This window comes from Strix uralensis, chromosome 4 (assembly GCF_047716275.1).
Source record: "Strix uralensis isolate ZFMK-TIS-50842 chromosome 4, bStrUra1, whole genome shotgun sequence".
Lineage (NCBI taxonomy): Eukaryota > Metazoa > Chordata > Aves > Strigiformes > Strigidae > Strix > Strix uralensis.
Window position 1 is genome coordinate 92931773 of NC_133975.1, and position 17091 is coordinate 92948863.

Genomic DNA, 17091 nt, shown 5'->3' on the forward strand with positions numbered 1-17091 from the left:
TTGATGAAAGAAGACACATTCATAATCTGAACCAGTTGTTTGAACACTCCAATGTAGATGTGTACCTTACGCAAAATCAGTATTCGGACAGTAGCGTCTGTCGACATGTAGCATCACAACTGATGCTTTGCACCAGAGCTGCCCATCATACTGTGCCTGCCTTTTTCAGGTGGTGTAAGCTTATTGCTGCTTACAGGCTGCAGCAAATTCTCAACTCTTAGTTTTCTGGCTTCACTTCACATATAACTGTTACATGCAAAAAGACGGTGTAATTTGTTTTTTTTAATAGTGCAGAAAACTCTTCTCTGATCTGAAATGGTCATCTTAAGGGTGTCTGGATTTAAATATTCCTTTATGGAGTGGAGACAGAGGTTTTAGTTACCTGGCCTCTTTCCCTTGGCACAGGGCAGGACACCAGTTGCCACATACAAAAGGGAAAAAAAAATTATTTGTGGAATTGCAGTTGTCTGGACTGGCCTCCTTCATGGACAAGCTTCAGTTTGACTGTGGAGAGAAGCTGCCTTTACTGTTAGCAAGATGGTGCAGAATTATGGCAGAAAGCGCTGTACAGGCAGATGTTTCTACAAGGCTGGTGTTGTTTCTTGTCTGATCACAGCAGTGGCCTTGGAACAGTTCTTCCAGCTATCACCATTGGGTTTTGTCTGTGAATTCTAAATTTTTTAGAAACCGCTTGAGGGATAGACAGGATTGATGCCAGAATGACTGATGGGTTTCCAGTGGGTATCCTGGAGGACCCTAGATCACTAGTTCATCCCTCGATATTTATACAAGAGTCTAAACTGAAGTTGCACTTGCTGGAGTTATCCAGCAGCCTTCCTGATCCAAATTTTGCAACAGAGGTGCTGAGATAGCTGAAAATCCCATAGTAGTTCTACAAAAATGACTCCTTTCTGCTTACCTCTGACCATTATCAAACAGTTGAGAAATTATTTAGGGATTTGAAACAAATAGCTTAATTCCAAAATCAGTCATGCCCCCTCTTAGTAAATCCGAAGTATGTGTGATCTTTCATGACCAGAAAAGCTCTGGTGTAGACCAGAGCATCTTTAAGGATGTCTCAACCATTTATATTAAGTTCCCAGTGGTGCCTTCTCTCTATCTCTGCTACTATTCAGCTCTCCTTCTTCCTCTTCTCTCAAAGGAGTCATCTCTCCCATCATCAAGGAAGAGAGTCCTTTGCTGGTTACCTCACAACCTTGAAAATAAAAGGAGCATGGTTAACCAATCATACAGCCAAAGGAATGTGACATCTTTTGTGTGACTGGCTGCCATGATTTCCTCCTTGTAGTCAGGAAACTGGTTCATCTCTCTTCACCTACAGAGATCTGTGTAGCACACAGGAAGTATCTGAGGTTTTTAGATTGGTCAGAATTGGTGCTCATTCACATATTCATATTGTCATTACTTGTTTGATTGTCATTATTCTCTCAGGTACTCAGAAAGTATGCTAGGGTGCTTGCACTAGTAACAGCTACATCAGGAGGAAAAAAAAGTAATCTGATTAAAACCAAGACTTTTCTTGGCAGCTGTCTAAAGAATGCAGTATGAATGTACTGCTCTAAATAGTGGTGAAAAACTATCTACTGTGGATCTCACTGCCAGAAGACCCCAGAGCTATCCCAGATGTTTAACTAGGCTTCAGTAATAAGGTGATAACAGCATAAATTTCCCAGATGAATGAAGGCCCACATATAGCAGTATGAAGCTGTATGTGAGCTGCTGCTTCAGGTATGGGCAGGACTAGTGGAAGTTGGCATTTGTTTCCAGTAGATTACATTTTTATATGTTTAAAAAGGCATGCTTGTAAGTCTCTGTTTCCTGAAGTAGTGGAGGGAGGCTACAAAAATTTACAAGAGACCCTTACTATCTAGAGGTAGTGGTCCCTGGTGACATATCTGTCAGCATGATGAATGCCCTCCAAAGCCAAAATTGGTAGTCTCCTGGGAAAGTACAGATGCATATCACCAGCCTGTAGTGAAGGGAGGTCCTCAGAGCTCATTAATTCCTCCTGCAGTGCAATCTGGGGCAGTTGATGCCAATTGTGACTTTTCAGATATGTGTATCGTCACTGCATGGTGGGGGTAGGTATCTCCCATCTCTGTGAAGAAGCAGTCAGACTTCTAAATTGCGGTGTCACTTACGGGATAAACTTTTCTGAGCACACTTAGCCTTACTCTAATAAAAGATCTTGAAGGGAGGCAGTCCTAAATCTTGATATGATTGATTTGCCCAACCTTGGCACCTAGCTTTTTTTGAAGGCTTAGTGTTTCAGAGTGGACCTGTTTGCTCTTAAAAGCAACAAAAATCACCAGGACTCTCATTTGGAGGCTCTGACTGATCCATCTTGTGACAATACAGTTGCACTTCTCTCAATATAGTATCAAAGTGGGACTTCAGACTAGTGTCCGTCTAGCTATCGTGGTTTGACTCTTCATGGGCCATCTGAAGCATGTTCTCTCGCTTATCAGTGAAGCTGCCTTTCTTGATCTATGACCAGTGAAATGACTGGGGGGGGTGTGTCTGAATCCTTATGACAGAACCTGCTTATGCCAGCTTTTAATCAGGATTAGGTATTCTTAACAGCACACAATAGATTCTTTTTGAGGACTTCAGTAAACCTCTGCAAAATTTTAGAAGTCTGGGTTGGAGACCTCTTGTCATCATTAAGAGATAATGTACCTTAGTTTCCACCTACAAAACACAGCTGTTGGGTAGATACCTCAGTAGATTGTGGCTCTGACAGAGGATGAGCTTGCATACCTCATCCTATCCAAAGGCTTTCCAAACAGAGCTCTAAGTTAGAAGTTCTGAAACACCAAAAGGAGCATCTTCTACAGCTTCTAGATTGCACTTCATCAGAGCTCAAGAAGGCCTTTTGCATCCCTGAAGAGAGAGAGATGCTTTTAAAAGTTGTACTTTAACATCTCGTTCTTAAGTGAGCTAGCAGCTACTTTTGAATTGAGAGTGGAATGAACACGTGGATAGTCAGTTGAAGGACTAGAAATCACTGATCTAACAGTACCGAAGTCATCTGGTGTTATAGTATCCATGTGTTTATTCAGTAATTCATCCTCCATTCCCATCTCCTTGGAGCTCAATTTTCTAGCGTTTCCATGAGTGAAAGAAAGCAGAGACATGGAAGCTGTAATATCAATGAAAAAAGTGCTGGTTTGCAGTTAACGCCATGTTGATTCTGCTGAGAAACAGTCCTTCAGGCTCAAGCCTCCTAACTTTTACATCCTCAAAGACTCCAGTTATAAGAAGGAAAGTTGCTTCTGTCATGTAAATTGGAAAAAATGCAGTGAAAAGCTATCTCTGTTTTTTGTATGAGAGATTTAATTAAGATTATCATGGTTCAGTCTTTCCTGGAACAGAAGTCCAATATTTGAAATTAATAACCTGCAGCTTATGATCATTACTGAGACTGAAGAACCTTTGTTGGAAGTTATATGGCAGGGCACAAATTCATCTGGAAAATACAATGTCAGACTACAGGTAGTGGAATGATACTTAAGAACAACGTATACAAATATTCTAGGAGTTGCGACTTCAGGCAATACTCAAGTAATTCTAAGAAATTTTGGTAACACTTTTTTGAAGTGTTCTTTTTCTTCCAGTAACATTTTTCCAAATCCATTTCAGCTTGCAAACTGCATTGAGAAACTTGATAGGCACTGAAAGTGAGATATCATTTATTATGTTAAGTACTACAGAACTTCTAAGGAATCTATTTTTCTTCTCAGGAACTGGATACTTCAGAAGAGAAGAAGAGTGTGCTGATAACAGCTCCAGGACCTACAGCTGCAAAAACTGTTGTGGAATTCGCCAGTTCTCCACCAGCTCCCAAAAGAGCCCGGGAGGATAACAGTCTTGTGCCTCTTATCATTCCTGTGTCTGTGCCAGTGAGGAAAATTGACTTCCAGAGCCTTGGAAAGGAAAAGTCTGAAGATGGAAAGCTCCAGAAAGGCCAAACAAATGATCGATCTCCTTGTGAACGCAAGCCTTCTGTGATAGTCACTCGGAGGCGATCTAATCGTAATACTAACATGGAAACCTCAAATCAGGTACGGATAGACCAAGAAACCAAAGATGAGCCAAATCTGTTAGATTTAATTATGTAGTTTTTATCCATATGCTTTTCTATTAAAGTACTTTGATCTCAAGGCAGAGAGTGCTGGGCATCTAAGGAGGCCTCTCTGCATTTGAATGCTTGACCATCTAAGACAGTATTATTATCTTGTCTTCTCTTACCACTCTTTGGTGTCACCCTGTATCTGTACCAGGGTTCTGCTATACTTTTATGTCCTCTTTTAAAGCTACCACGAGGTCATTATCTTTGCAACCAAAGACTGGACCAGACATACATGTAGTTATTGTAAAATATAACTTCATAAGCACTCAGAGCTAGTGTTGCTACCTAATAGTTCCTGTGTCCATTCCATTACCCATCTTCTTCTTCCCTTTCTTCCCTTTGTGCTGATTGTTGAGACACCCTCCAACTGCCCTATCCAGATTTTGAGCTGCCATGAAAGAATGTTGTCATCTCACTGAAGTTTTTCAAATGACGTGAGCTTTTAAAATGAAATTAAGTATGTAATTTTTTTCTGATAGCATGAAGATGCTGTTCCAAAGGATGAAGCAGAGGGCTTTGCCCGGAAACCAAAGCAGCGACCAAGACCTGAGCCACTTTTCATACCACCAAAAGCTGGCACCTTTATTGCACCACCTGTTTATTCTAACATTACTCCGTATCAGAGCCACTTACGGTCACCTGTCCGTCTGGCAGATCATCCTTCAGATAGGAACTTTGAGCTACCTCCTTACACTCCTCCACCAATTCTTAGTCCAGTGAGAGAAGGATCTGGGCTATATTTTAATGCTATCCTCTCTTCAAGTGGTCATTCGGTTCCACCTCCAATGACTCCTAAAAGTGCTCACAGAACTCTGCTTAGATCAAGTAAGTTCCACTTTATCCTTGCTTTCTTGGCTAATTTATGATTAGGATCTGTGGAGTAATAGGAGGAAGATCATGACTTTGGGAGGTGTGGTTATGTGGAACCGGGACTTTGCCTGGGGAGCTAGGATGGAGGAAATGCAATGCTGCTTCCAACTGGGCATGCATGTTAAGATGGATTCACAAGTAATCTGCAACACCCCCTACTGACGTTCTTAGGAATGGAACTCAGTTCCTCTAGAATGGATTATCATTATCTTGAACTGAGGGGAGAGTAAATAGTTATTACTAAGTCGTAGATGGTGACTGGAAGGTTAGTTCTTGGTCATCTTAAACTCCTTTAGCGTATGGGTACCTTTTTTGAGAGATGGAGAGATCTGATTAGATTTACAAGCTGTGTGAAGAAAATATCTCAAGTGAAGATAAGCTGTCTGAGCAGTTCGTTCTTTTCCTTGCAGATAGTTCGGAAGTTACCCCTCCTGTTCTTACAGTAGTGGGAGAAGCCACCCCGGTCAGCATTGAACCGTAAGTACCCAGAATATTCTCAGCCTGGTAGTAAACATGCTTCCTTTCTTCCTCCTAAACCTCCAAGCTGTTCCCTCTACAGTTGATGTATCTCTTAGAAACATAAAAGATATTCCTACTGGTGACTCAAAATATAAATTGTCTTTATTGAATGTGATAAATAATGTTTGGGCAAACGCACCTTGTAATTCTGGTGATGTTAACTGCTTTGTATTACTGCTGTCTGTCTCTGGGCTGAAATACTACTGGTTAGCTAAAGGTGAATCTGTCCTATTTTGTTGCATACAAACCCTTCTTTGTATGCTGTATGTTTGGTTTAGAGTGGGGAAATAATGCTTCTTTAGAGGAAGGCCAAAACATAGTATGGGAAAATGTAGTTAGTTCTCACACGGACTGGTCAGACCGCAGGTCATCCATGCGGTGTGCATTAGCTGTAGCACAACTGTGAACATGACTTTGCTCCCTCCTGGGCTGGCTCAGTCTGAAAGCACTATAGCCAGTTGCACACAGTGTGTGTGGCCTGAGCTAATAAGCCTCATTAGTCTTTTTAGCTGGCTGTGTGCTGGGAAAGCTCAGACATATGTGGACCCAGCAGCGCTAGGGAACACAGTTTGGAGATACTGAAGCTGGAGTCAGGAGCTTAGGCTTGGTGCCAGTCCTGCTAAACCTGAGCAGAGTAGCAAAAAAAAGCCCTTGCAAATCCTCTGGGAGTATTAATCAGCTCCAGTTCAGTGCTGTAGAACTACAGTGAGGTAGTTCTGATTCATTATTATACCTAGGTTAATGAACTCTTGCGAAATCTAAACATGGAGGTGCATGGCATGGAAACACCCATATGGCATAAAAACACCCACATGGCACTGCATTGCTGACTCTGTGCAGTCAGGAATCTCTGCTCTAACTCTGCAGCGTATCCTGTAACATTTGAGATATTTAACTCAAACTCTTCCCAAGTGAATACCAGGTTTCTTTTTCGTCCAAAATGGCTTGTATTTTAAAAATTGGCTGGAGCATTTGCTGTCAATTTATTTTTTTCTTGCCATTTTTCCATTCTGCCTTCCTGTTTGAAGCTGAGTTTTCTGCACTTTTGGCAGCAGGCTGTCCTGAGCAAATGTTGCAGTTGTGAATGAACCCAGATTATTCTTGTCACCTTTGCAAATCCCTTCCAGGCTGAGCCCATTCATGGAAATAAGCACATTTGGTGTTGTTTAAATCTGTTTTAAAAATGGCTTAATTAATCTTTTTGTTGTTGGTTCATTTCACACTAATCCTGGGGAACCTCTTCTTGAACAGATATTTTTTTGTTCTCTCTCCAGGTCTTGATCTTTGATCTCTCTATGGTGCAGTTGTCTTTGGCTGTTGTGTCTGTTGGTTTAAATTGCTGAAGCTAATGACATAAAGTTAGCTGCAGTTTTAGTCATATGTGAAAATTTTCAGATCTGTTGATGGAAATTTCAAACTATCGTAACTTAGTAATGCAAGTTCATTTCCTGTGGCCAAAAGGAGTTAGGTGTAAAGGGTTGTCCTACTGTCATTTTAAGTCTTACTGAACAGATGCTTACGTAGGTATCTGGCTTTAACTTTTAACCAAGATAAATTAACAAACTGGGGTCATTGTGTTGTCAAAGTAATCAGTTTGCTGCTCTAAAGCTAGTTTGTGCAGCACTGTTGTGGTCAGTTATGTAAACGTATCTTCTATAAAGGAAACATGGCAGGAAGTACTTTTTTTTTTTTTTTAAGAAAAAAATGTTTAATTTAATTTGTAGTCTTGATTCTGTCAGAACTTGTGATTACCCGATACTGTGTTCTTAATTGCTTGTGCTTTGCCAGACCTTCTGCTAATGCTTCTCAAAAGGTCATTTCATTGCAGAGATTTAGAATAGGAAATGCGATAATGAAACTTAATTCTTCTATTCGTGAAGTAGTACAATAGGCAGCTGGTGTCAACAGATCTTTGTGTCCTACCGGTTTTGCAGTTCAGCTGCTTCAAAGTCTTAAAGTCACCCCTCAGCTAGCCAGCCTTAAATATAGTTGTGGTGCATCAGCTGAGAATTGCCTTCCCAATTCACAGCCTCAGTTCTGGATGTTACCAGGCTCAGCTTATACTGGGATGTCCCAGGAGCACTATCGGTGCTCACAGACAAGCTCTTTTGCTGTACTGAAATCTAGGCTGCTTCTGGGCCAAGCCCCAGCTCAGGGCAGACCAAATTAGATCAGGTTACTCAGGTCAACTCTTGCAGTAGAAATCTGGTTTTATTTGAGCATTGCAGGTACAAGGTCTAATTCTTAGGCTTTTCTAGCCCAGGGATACCATATTCTAAGTTTAGTTTCAAGATTAAAAGTAACTTCTGATAGCCTTTTAAGAAGGCACACATTCTTTCCCTCCAGCTTTTCCAGTTGCCTCTCTCCCTCTCGCAGGTGAGGTCAGAGTCGTCTATGTCTTGGAACACAAAATCCCCCAAATTTCTCAATGCAGTAACAGCCTTTTTATCCGTTTCCAGTTGACAGCAAAGTGTCAGTTTCCAGCAGTCCTCTCTTCTAGGGTGGATCATAAACCGTAACCCTTTCCTCCCCTGTGAAACTGCATACTGAAACAATAAGTGAGACTAATCACAGTGAGCAGAAGACTCCACATTAACGTCATTCTGCAGTCCATCACAGTGTGCTGAAAGGAGGACTTATCAGTGTTTGTCTTGCTTTGCTTTTTAGCAAGGTCTTCTCAGTCTTGCATGAAATCTCTTGCTTTTTTTTTTTTTTTGGATCTGGATTGTGCTGTATCTGTCCGAAATGATCAAGACAGGTGAAGCAAAAATGAAAAACTATGTAGCGTTCTAGTTTTAATAGACTTCTGTACCTGTAAAACACTGAAAACCAAAACTGTAAACCACTGAAAATCTGCTATAGATGCAAAAGAAATAGTTTGTAAAAATCTCTCTTTAAGTGTGTTAGAAGTCAGCCATTTGTTTTGATAGAGTCTTTTCCAGCTCATGACATCTCACAATGCGGATGCTTACTGACAATACCAAAGTGATGTATTGGGCAGAAGAAGGGGAATGAAGGTGTTTCCTTCTTCCCCTTACATAACAGAAAACGATACCCTCTTCCTTCCCTTTGATACCACGGTCTTCTAGGACTTCAAACTATCCTATTGGAACATTTGCTAGTATCTCTCTGGGTTTTTATATGGGTTATGTTGTGTTGTTTCAAGGCCTCCCCACACCTTTTCCAGACTCTTGCTTTCATAATAGACAAGTGTGTGTCATTTCAGAGCAGCAGAGGACCAGAAGCGTCTGGAGGCTGGCAATTCTCAGATTTTTTTGTTACTATTCTTTATTGTACTAGATCATGCTTTTTCTCTGGTAGTTGTGTTTCCCCTCATGCTGGGGGAGAACCAAGCTGAGACTTGAGAACTATAGCAAACTTTGTCTTGGGTGGGGAGTTTTACCTTTTTTCTAATGAAGGAACTCCAGAGTTTAACTATATTGTGGGCACTGCCTGGTCTACTCTCTCTCTCTCAAAAAAAAGTACTAATTTCTCCATCCTTTACTATTTCAGGACCTACCAGTATGGTGCTAGTTGACTGACATCTAAAAGAGGAACATTTTTGCATTAAGCATAGATATCTTATTTCAGAATAGATTTCATTATGTTCTAACTGGTCTGAGCAACAGCTGCTTTCAGATGTCTTGGCTTTCTGATATCTTGGGGTTCTGAAGGGTCTTTTTGTTAGCTTAGCTTGGACATTTCTTTTGCTCTCTCTTCTGGACCTCTGAATTACGTGCATGGTTGCTATATTACTTAGAAAGTTGTCCTTGGACTTATTTTACACTGAGTTTGTGTAGCTACTGCTGTCTCTGCGTATTTTGCCACTGAGTAAGAGATGTAGAGCAATGACAAAGGACATCCATGCTCTCGCTGTTTGCTGTGCTATTGGTGTAGACCTCCAGACCTCCAAGTCTGGTAGAGCAGTCTTTTGATGGTGGTTCCTACCTATCTCTGTGCACAAAATCATGTTTGCTAGTACAGAGAAGAATCTCTGTGGATGGTCACTTGGTTTAAAGCAAGTGTAGTGCTCTGTGGATTGCATGTTGTGAAAAATCTGCCCGCTAATTCAGAATCTAAAAGTATGAGACTGTTGCTAAAAGAATGGGATTTGGTTTTGATACAGAATGAGAAATAGAGCTTTTATTGGTTTATATTTTTGGTTTCAGTTGTTAAAAATAGTTTCTAGAAGATACTAGCTTGTGTCAAGGTCATAGGGGCCTAAACTTTGAGATTGATCCCGCTCTGAATGGGTTGGACCAGATAGTGTCCAGAAGTCCCTTTCAACCTAAATGATGCTATGATTCTGTAATTATGGCTGGCACAAAGTTAATACTAAAACAGGCTCACCTATCTTATGCACAAGGAGCAAGCTTGCCATAGGAGAAGTCTGCATGACAGCCTCTCAAAAAGGGGTTGTTATTGAATACTAATAACTACTTTTGAGCAGTTATTGGGGGATCCCAATTTAAATACAGTGTCAAGCATTGTTGATAAGACAATGAAAACCGGTAATGGATGTAAAACCTCTCACCTCTGAGTCATACTTATTAATGTAACCTACAACACCTGAAAGCTGTTCATGTTATATGCAAGAGCCTGCTGCGTTTCAGTGTCTTCATAATTAGTGCTTCTAGCAGAGATGGAGACTTTCTGGGTATTGTAAAGGGGGCCTGACCATTAGTTTTTACCTTTTCTGCAGGCGAATAAATGTAGGAACTCGCTTTCAAGCAGAAATACCATCACTCCAAGACAGATCTCTGGCAGCAGTTGATGAACATAAAGCAGAGCTGGTGTGGCAGCCGTGGGGCGACCTGGAAACCAACAAAGTCACCCAAGAGAATGGTAAGAATGTGGAAACAGGACTGAATTGTCACAGTTGTTGTAGGGGTAACCACATATCTACTGTAGGCATAATTTAAAATCTCTCAGAGCTGCCAGTCAGGTGACATGTTTGAGTGGTCTTGAAAACAGTCTTAAGAGTAAAACTTGTTTATCAGGTTGTGTATGGCAGGGGAGAAATTGATAGGATTGGTTTTTTAATTGAGATAAAATGGGACCATTTGTTACTGGTCAGGCAAAAAGCAGCCTTTTGCTCAGTGAAGCTTCCTTGTCTTTGTTAACATTTGAACACCACATGCACTTAACTTCTGCATTTTCAAGGGATGTTCTAGACATAATAGTGTTTTAAAAAAAGCAAGTTGTAGACAGAAGTCAGGATGAGGAAGCCAGAATTGTGGCAGCTAGTAGCAGACTTGTGCACCATCAGCAGACGGCTCCCCATGGGTTGTGGCATGTATAAATCCTGAAGCGAAGAGGAAGTGTGGAGGCTTGGAAGAAGTCTTTCTGATGAGAGAGAAAAAAGGGTATTGTGAAATGGAAATTCACAATGTAAAGGGGGGATTCAGGAAACCTCTGAGGTGGAGGGAGATGGGAAGACCTTATAGGAGGGAGGAGATAAGAAACTCTATGTGTAAATAGTGCTGCATGCAGAGTAATGCTGCATGACCTAATGAGTTCCTGTGTCCAAATTTAACCCAGATAAATTTTCAAGGACATTCAACTTCTCTGAGAGTTTTACTTTGTTAGGTCTAGCCCTGCTTCAAAAGAGGGCTAGACATAATTAATGATGCAAATCCTGTAGGAAACTCCATTTTAATCTTCTTATCTGAATTTGTTTGGTACCTCTGTGGAAATAGTGGAAAATCTTCTAGCTGCTGCCTGTTCAAGCATTTTTCCTGGGGCTGGAACCAACCAGGAGCTGGCGCTGCATTTCTTGCATGAAGCAAAGGGAAGCATTCTGGTGAGTCTTCTGAGCTTTTCACCTTGATGTGGTCAAAGATGTTAATGAAGGCCAGGTAACCTGTCATTCCTGAGAGGAGAGTCTTGCAAACTCCTTGTGCATCTGGCTCCCACTATTTAGTGTCCCTTGGATGTCTGAAAATTGGGTTCTGCCTGACATACAGTGCCTTGTTCACTCACTATCTTGCATATTTCCAACTTCGATGTGTTTGGCTTTTTAGCAGACAAACTGACAGTCTACCAGGTGAGTGAGCTGAGACTGTTAAATGAATCTTACTGGGAAGATGACCATGTTGGAAGGAAAAATAAGGGGCTGGGGCTGAAGCTGAGATATCAAGTGCAGTGTCTTGCTCCACTTACTTTTGGCGGATCTATTTAACTTCTCTGTGCCTGTCTATAGAACAGCTGTGCTGCTAACTTCCTGTCAGTATTGTAAGACATGATACACTTTCATAAATGCCCTTTGACACCCCTGGGAGGTAATATCAAAGAGCAGAGCGTAGCATATGGCACAGGGTTGTCATCCTTTTATAGTTCTATGATCGATTTAACCTGGCATAACTCAGACCTGTGGTCAGGAGTATTCCACATTTTTGCCTGGCTGCTTGTTTCCCATCCCCTGTAGTGTGCTAGCACTGACACTTGTGACACTGTATTGACCTGCATTGGAGAAGAGAACAAATAAAAGGTAATTTTTGTGTGTATGTGTTAGGTTTCTGCTAGATATAAGTTCCCAGAACCAGCCCACCATTGTGAATGCTGTTGCTGGCATTAGGGAGGAGCAGGTCTGCTCCTGGCAGTAAGAGCTCACTGGTGGTTTAAACTGCTGATGGAAGCATGGGTCCATTTTCTCCTTCCTGCTAATTTTGAAAGCACTTCCAGTTTAAATTCAAAGTAAAAAGCAGCTTGAAAGGGATTTTTTGTGTGGAATCTTTCAATCACATGACTGTTCTGTTTTATTTTGAAATATTGCTTAGTTAATTGAGATAAGATCGCAATGACTCAAATGTTTAAGACAGACATAATTTTGGGCAGCATTTTTGGATGTGAGTACGTAACTTAGGCCTTCAGAAAATGAGAGGAAACTGCTGCATGCTCTCTGTGTATGGAATTAACCCTCTTCCAATGCCGCAGTGCTTGTGTTAGAAAGTGTCAATTCGCAGAGACATGAAGAGGTGCTGAGAGCTTACCACTTGCCTGTGGTACCTAAGACTCAGCAGATAGGAATGTGATTTTTAAAGTTGTCCCAAATGTTAAACTGTGCTATGGTTCTTTTCATTTAGCTTGCCAGAAAGGAGAGGATTCACAATTGCCTGTTCTTTGTTTCAAATACCCCAAAATTAAATTACTTTTATTTGTGCTTATCTTAGGGAGCTTTGACCAACCTGCTATTGAAGAGGCCAGTACGATTGCCTACCCACCCTTTGGCAGATTATCACTACACAGGTTTGTTAACCAGAATAACTCCGTGCTGCCTGTCTATTATAAAGGATTTTTTTATCCTTTTCTGCTCTTCTGGGGAATTCTAACATTACAATAGGATTAAAAGACCACTCTTCTCTGTGGTAAATGAAATGATGGCTTGCCAGGAATTTTGCCTGTGCAAATTATGATGCTCATAATGTGAGAAACACTGCATGTCTCAGAACATGTGCATGTGTGTATTTGCGTATGTGTGTGCATTCTGATTTCCTTTATGGGGAAAAGAGCATGTGATCCCTTACACTAAACCACAGAGAATGCAAGAAGATAGCTAGTATGTACAAGAAAGGCTGTGGTAACCTCAGAACCACAGCTTCTCTGCTCTGAATTTCCAGGGTGGAGTTAAGAGGGGGTTTTATGGGAAGAGTTTTCAAGCTTGCTGAAGAAAGCTCAGCCAACTATTGATGTCTGTCAAAGTTTCTGCAAAATTTAAATGCTGTAAACTGCCTTTTTAGTCTTGTACCTAATTAAAAAAGTCAGCCATGTGACACTAGCTTCAGTGATCTAGAGTAACCCTAGCCACCTGAAAGGCCTGATGTATGGTGGTAGAGACATATAATAGCTGGTGCCACAAAGCATAGAAATTACATTTCTTCATTATTACATACTCCTGCTGTAATGGTTGGGAAATATTACTTGAGTAATATCTATAAGGCAGGAGGAGATTCCAGAACGTGTTTATTATTAGAGGCAAGGGTGCTAGGATAGTAGGAATATTTGAGATGTAATAAATCTTCAAGTACAGTGGGTTGCTGCTGAAAGAGAAGATCCTGTTCTCCTGCTCCACCCTTGTATAAAATCCATGACTGGGCCACCACAAAGTGTGTCTATTCACCTTGCTGTTTTGCTGGAAAACATCTTAGTTCATCTAACTGACTGGTTTTTGCAAGCTGAACTGAGTTCACCTGTGGTTATAAGTACTTGATTTAACACAGAGGAAGTGGATGAGAGAAGGGCTGAAGTGGAGCAGTAGGGGAGGGGTTAACAGCAGTCTGCAGTTATGTTGGCTTAGGTGTGATGGGAGACTACACCCTTGCATGTGTGTATTGGTCTTATTTAAGACGAACATGAAGAAGTAGTATATAGAAGAGTAAACATCTGAAATTGCAAAGCTTTCCATTACAACTTTTTTCCTACAGGATCAGACAAGTGGAAAGTTGCTGAAAAAAAACTTTTCAACAAAGGCATTGCAATCTACAAGAAAGACTTTTTCTTGGTCCAAAAGCTTGTAAGTTACTTTTTTTTAATGACAGCAATGATATGTTTTTACATGTTAGTTGAGCATTTAATACAGGGAGTTCAATCTTGATTCTTCTGAAATTTCAGTATTAAGCATTATATAAGTCCTACACTCAGAAGATTTCAGAGAAATTTTATGATCCAGCCCAGCATAAAATCTCACTACAAAGCTAGAATAGTGTTTGTTTTGCTGTTGTTGTTTACTTAACTCCTGTACTTACTGCATTACTTCCATTAGTCCACACTGTAGGTATCACTTCTATGGGGCGTATTTATAGAGTGCTGGTAATGTTCCAGTACGGCTTAAATGGCTTGCTTATAAAACTAAATAGAAACACATCCTTGCTACTGATGAAAAGGACCAAAGAAGGATATGTGAATGAATGATGCCTCATTTAGGATCTCTCTTTCTGCTTTTCTGTGACAATGGTAGTAAAAATGATCACTGCCATCTGTTTTCACGAGGTATGACACTTCAGTGGGGGGAAATCACTGAAGGAGAGTGCAAAACCAGGGGTTGCGTACATATTTACTGAATAAATTCCCCAAAGGCATTTAAGTTGCAGAAGCCCAGAAGCTAAGAATATATTCCAAAAACTTCCAGAAAAATCACTGATAGAGGATATGTAGGCAGTCACAGGTCTGTACTGATAATCATCTACCACCACATGTGTATGAAATGCATGTGGCCAAAATGGGAAAGGGCTGCAAACCTTCCTTTCCATTTTTGGATCGGTATTCTGGTCTGGTCTTCTCTGAAGTGCTGCTGGAAAATAAAGCTCCCCCATAAAACTGAAGGGCTGCTCTCAAGCCTGACAGCTCAGTTGTAACATTTTGGAGGCTAAGATGTGCATTAAGCTTACGAAGTGCCAGGTTCTGTCACCTTTACATTGACCAGTTTTTCCTTGGAAAGTTGGTGCTGTAGTTCTCAGTGAATAACAGTGGCAATAGGGGATGGGATGGGGCACGCACATGGATATGACACAGAAAAGGCAGCTTTAACAGCAGTTGTGCTGGAATGGAGACTACTGGGGAAAGAAAAATACAAAGTATATTTATTGCACCTTTAGTAATTATTTATAAGCCTTCTTAAAATCATGTAATCCATTGGACTTTTATGGCTTTTAAACACCAGATAAAAACCAAAACAGTGGCTCAGTGTGTGGAATTCTACTACACGTACAAGAAACAGGTGAAAATCGGTCGGAACGGGACCTTAATCTTTGGGGACATTGATGTTGCTAATGAGAAGTCTATGAAAGATGAAGCTGAAGTTGACATCAAGGTAATTAAATTTCTCTCGCCTCTTTTGGGTTGTGGTGTGAAGTCTGATTTTGTGTGTTGTTTCATTTGCTGGTAAAACCAAAAGCAGAAACAATCTGGTGAAGGAGTCCAGACTCACAAACTTGTCCTTTGTCACATAATAATATTTACTTACAGACACCAAAATTAACAGTTCCTTTATCTTCTGGTGAAGAGTTCCCATAGGTTTGCACGTGTTCTTCCTCCCAGAAGGGACATTTACAGTGAAGAACAGGAGCATGAGGAGGAGGAGGAAGAGGAGGAAGAAGAGGAGGCAGAGGAAGGGCTGGATAACAGAAAGAGCACAGTTGCTGTCAAAGATGAACAGACACTACAAGATGGTGTAATAGTAAGTGCTGCATTGTGCATGTTGTGCTTTCTATGCCACCTTCACTCTGCAACTCTTCTAACTCTGTTAGAAAACACCAGGTGGGCAGTTCCAGATATAGAAAGTTTCCACCTTTAGGTTCTACCAGAGAAGAGACTGGGCTGAGGTAGCTGAGAGTATTACTAGCAACCAGACTGTGTGCTGTGGTGGGAGAACTGGGGTGAGCAAGGGGAAAAAAACCCAATGTCATTCTTTGTGGTTGGTGCACACATAGGACCATGATGAGAAATGTCCTGAAAATATCCTGAAGACTTCTTGGTCTGGAATAAAAGAAGCACAGGAGCTCAAGCATTGTTTTCCTTCTGATGGTGAGTTTAAGTTTCAGTTTGCCTTAACTGTTCCTGTCTCTCCAAAGGCCAATGATGCCGATATGAGGAGTCAAGAGGCAACTGTCATAGGCAGAATTGGAAGGAAGCCAAGGGAGACAACAGTGAAGCCTCGAAAGCCTATAACTTCTCCAGTGCAGAGGAGGCGGCGGAAACAGAAGATAAAATCAGATGCTACCAGTAAAACTCAGAACACAGAAAACACATTTCCATGTAAAAAATGTGGCAGGTAAGAGCAACTCCACTTCCAGCAATAATCACAGAATTGCAGTAGGGCATCTCCTGTGGAAACTTGCTCTCAAATGAGCTTTCCTTCTGTCTATTTTGGACAGAGACACTGGCAATAATTTTAACTTATTACCCCACTAATACTCGCGGATTAGGGATTTTTACATATATTGATATTAAGATACTACTACTTGGATAATTATCTGCTGCTGACTGTCATTCCTGAAATGGAATGAAACACTGCTTGCATTTCAACTGTGTGCAGTATTTCGTGTTAAGCTGCGGTTTCAAACAGCTGCTGTACTGCCCCTCTGTAATGCCTACATTATGTATTTGCTAGATCACATATTAAGAACATGGTGTAGATTTACTTACGAACAGTGGTGTAGACGTACAAGACACTACCATTGTTATAGCAGCAGATATTAGGCCAGTGGGTACACAGTTCATCTGGTTAAACTTGCACCCGTCTTTTGCGCCTATAAAATATATTTGTCTTTCCTCACATGGTTCTACTAGCTTTTGTAGGTTTGTTACCAACAGATTCATAAGTGTCAAGAAAATTCAGTTCCCTACATAAATGGCTTACTCTTAAAACAATAGAGAGACTTGTAATACCAGTGGTTATCCATTTATTTGAAAAAGGCACCAAGCTAGGGGATGGCAAGAAAATGCAATCTCTGTCTAGTTATATCACCAGGGGCAAGTCAGGAGGAAAATGTTCAAGTGTTTCCAGCTGTGTGGGCAAAGCTCAGGAGTGGCATTTGGCCGTTGTTCACCTC

At 41.0% G+C, this 17091-nt stretch overlaps 1 protein-coding gene across 3 annotated transcripts in view; it reads left to right on the forward strand.

The window, feature by feature from the left end:
• Positions 1 to 17091, forward strand: part of MIDEAS (mitotic deacetylase associated SANT domain protein) — a 57460-nt gene that overhangs the window by 33878 nt on the left and 6491 nt on the right. For 2 of the 3 annotated variants that reach the window (XM_074867908.1, XM_074867909.1), the window contains exons 3-12: positions 3765 to 4085; positions 4633 to 4978; positions 5434 to 5500; positions 10245 to 10387; positions 11242 to 11345; positions 12715 to 12790; positions 13966 to 14054; positions 15201 to 15350; positions 15543 to 15716; positions 16111 to 16310. In XM_074867908.1, the coding sequence (XP_074724009.1) occupies positions 3765 to 4085; positions 4633 to 4978; positions 5434 to 5500; positions 10245 to 10387; positions 11242 to 11345; positions 12715 to 12790; positions 13966 to 14054; positions 15201 to 15350; positions 15543 to 15716; positions 16111 to 16310 (1670 nt within the window). Of the gene's footprint in view, positions 1 to 3764; positions 4086 to 4632; positions 4979 to 5433; positions 5501 to 10244; positions 10388 to 11241; positions 11346 to 12714; positions 12791 to 13965; positions 14055 to 15200; positions 15351 to 15542; positions 15717 to 16110; positions 16315 to 17091 lie in introns of those variants that run through there. The other variant, XM_074867910.1, reaches the window with a different exon arrangement.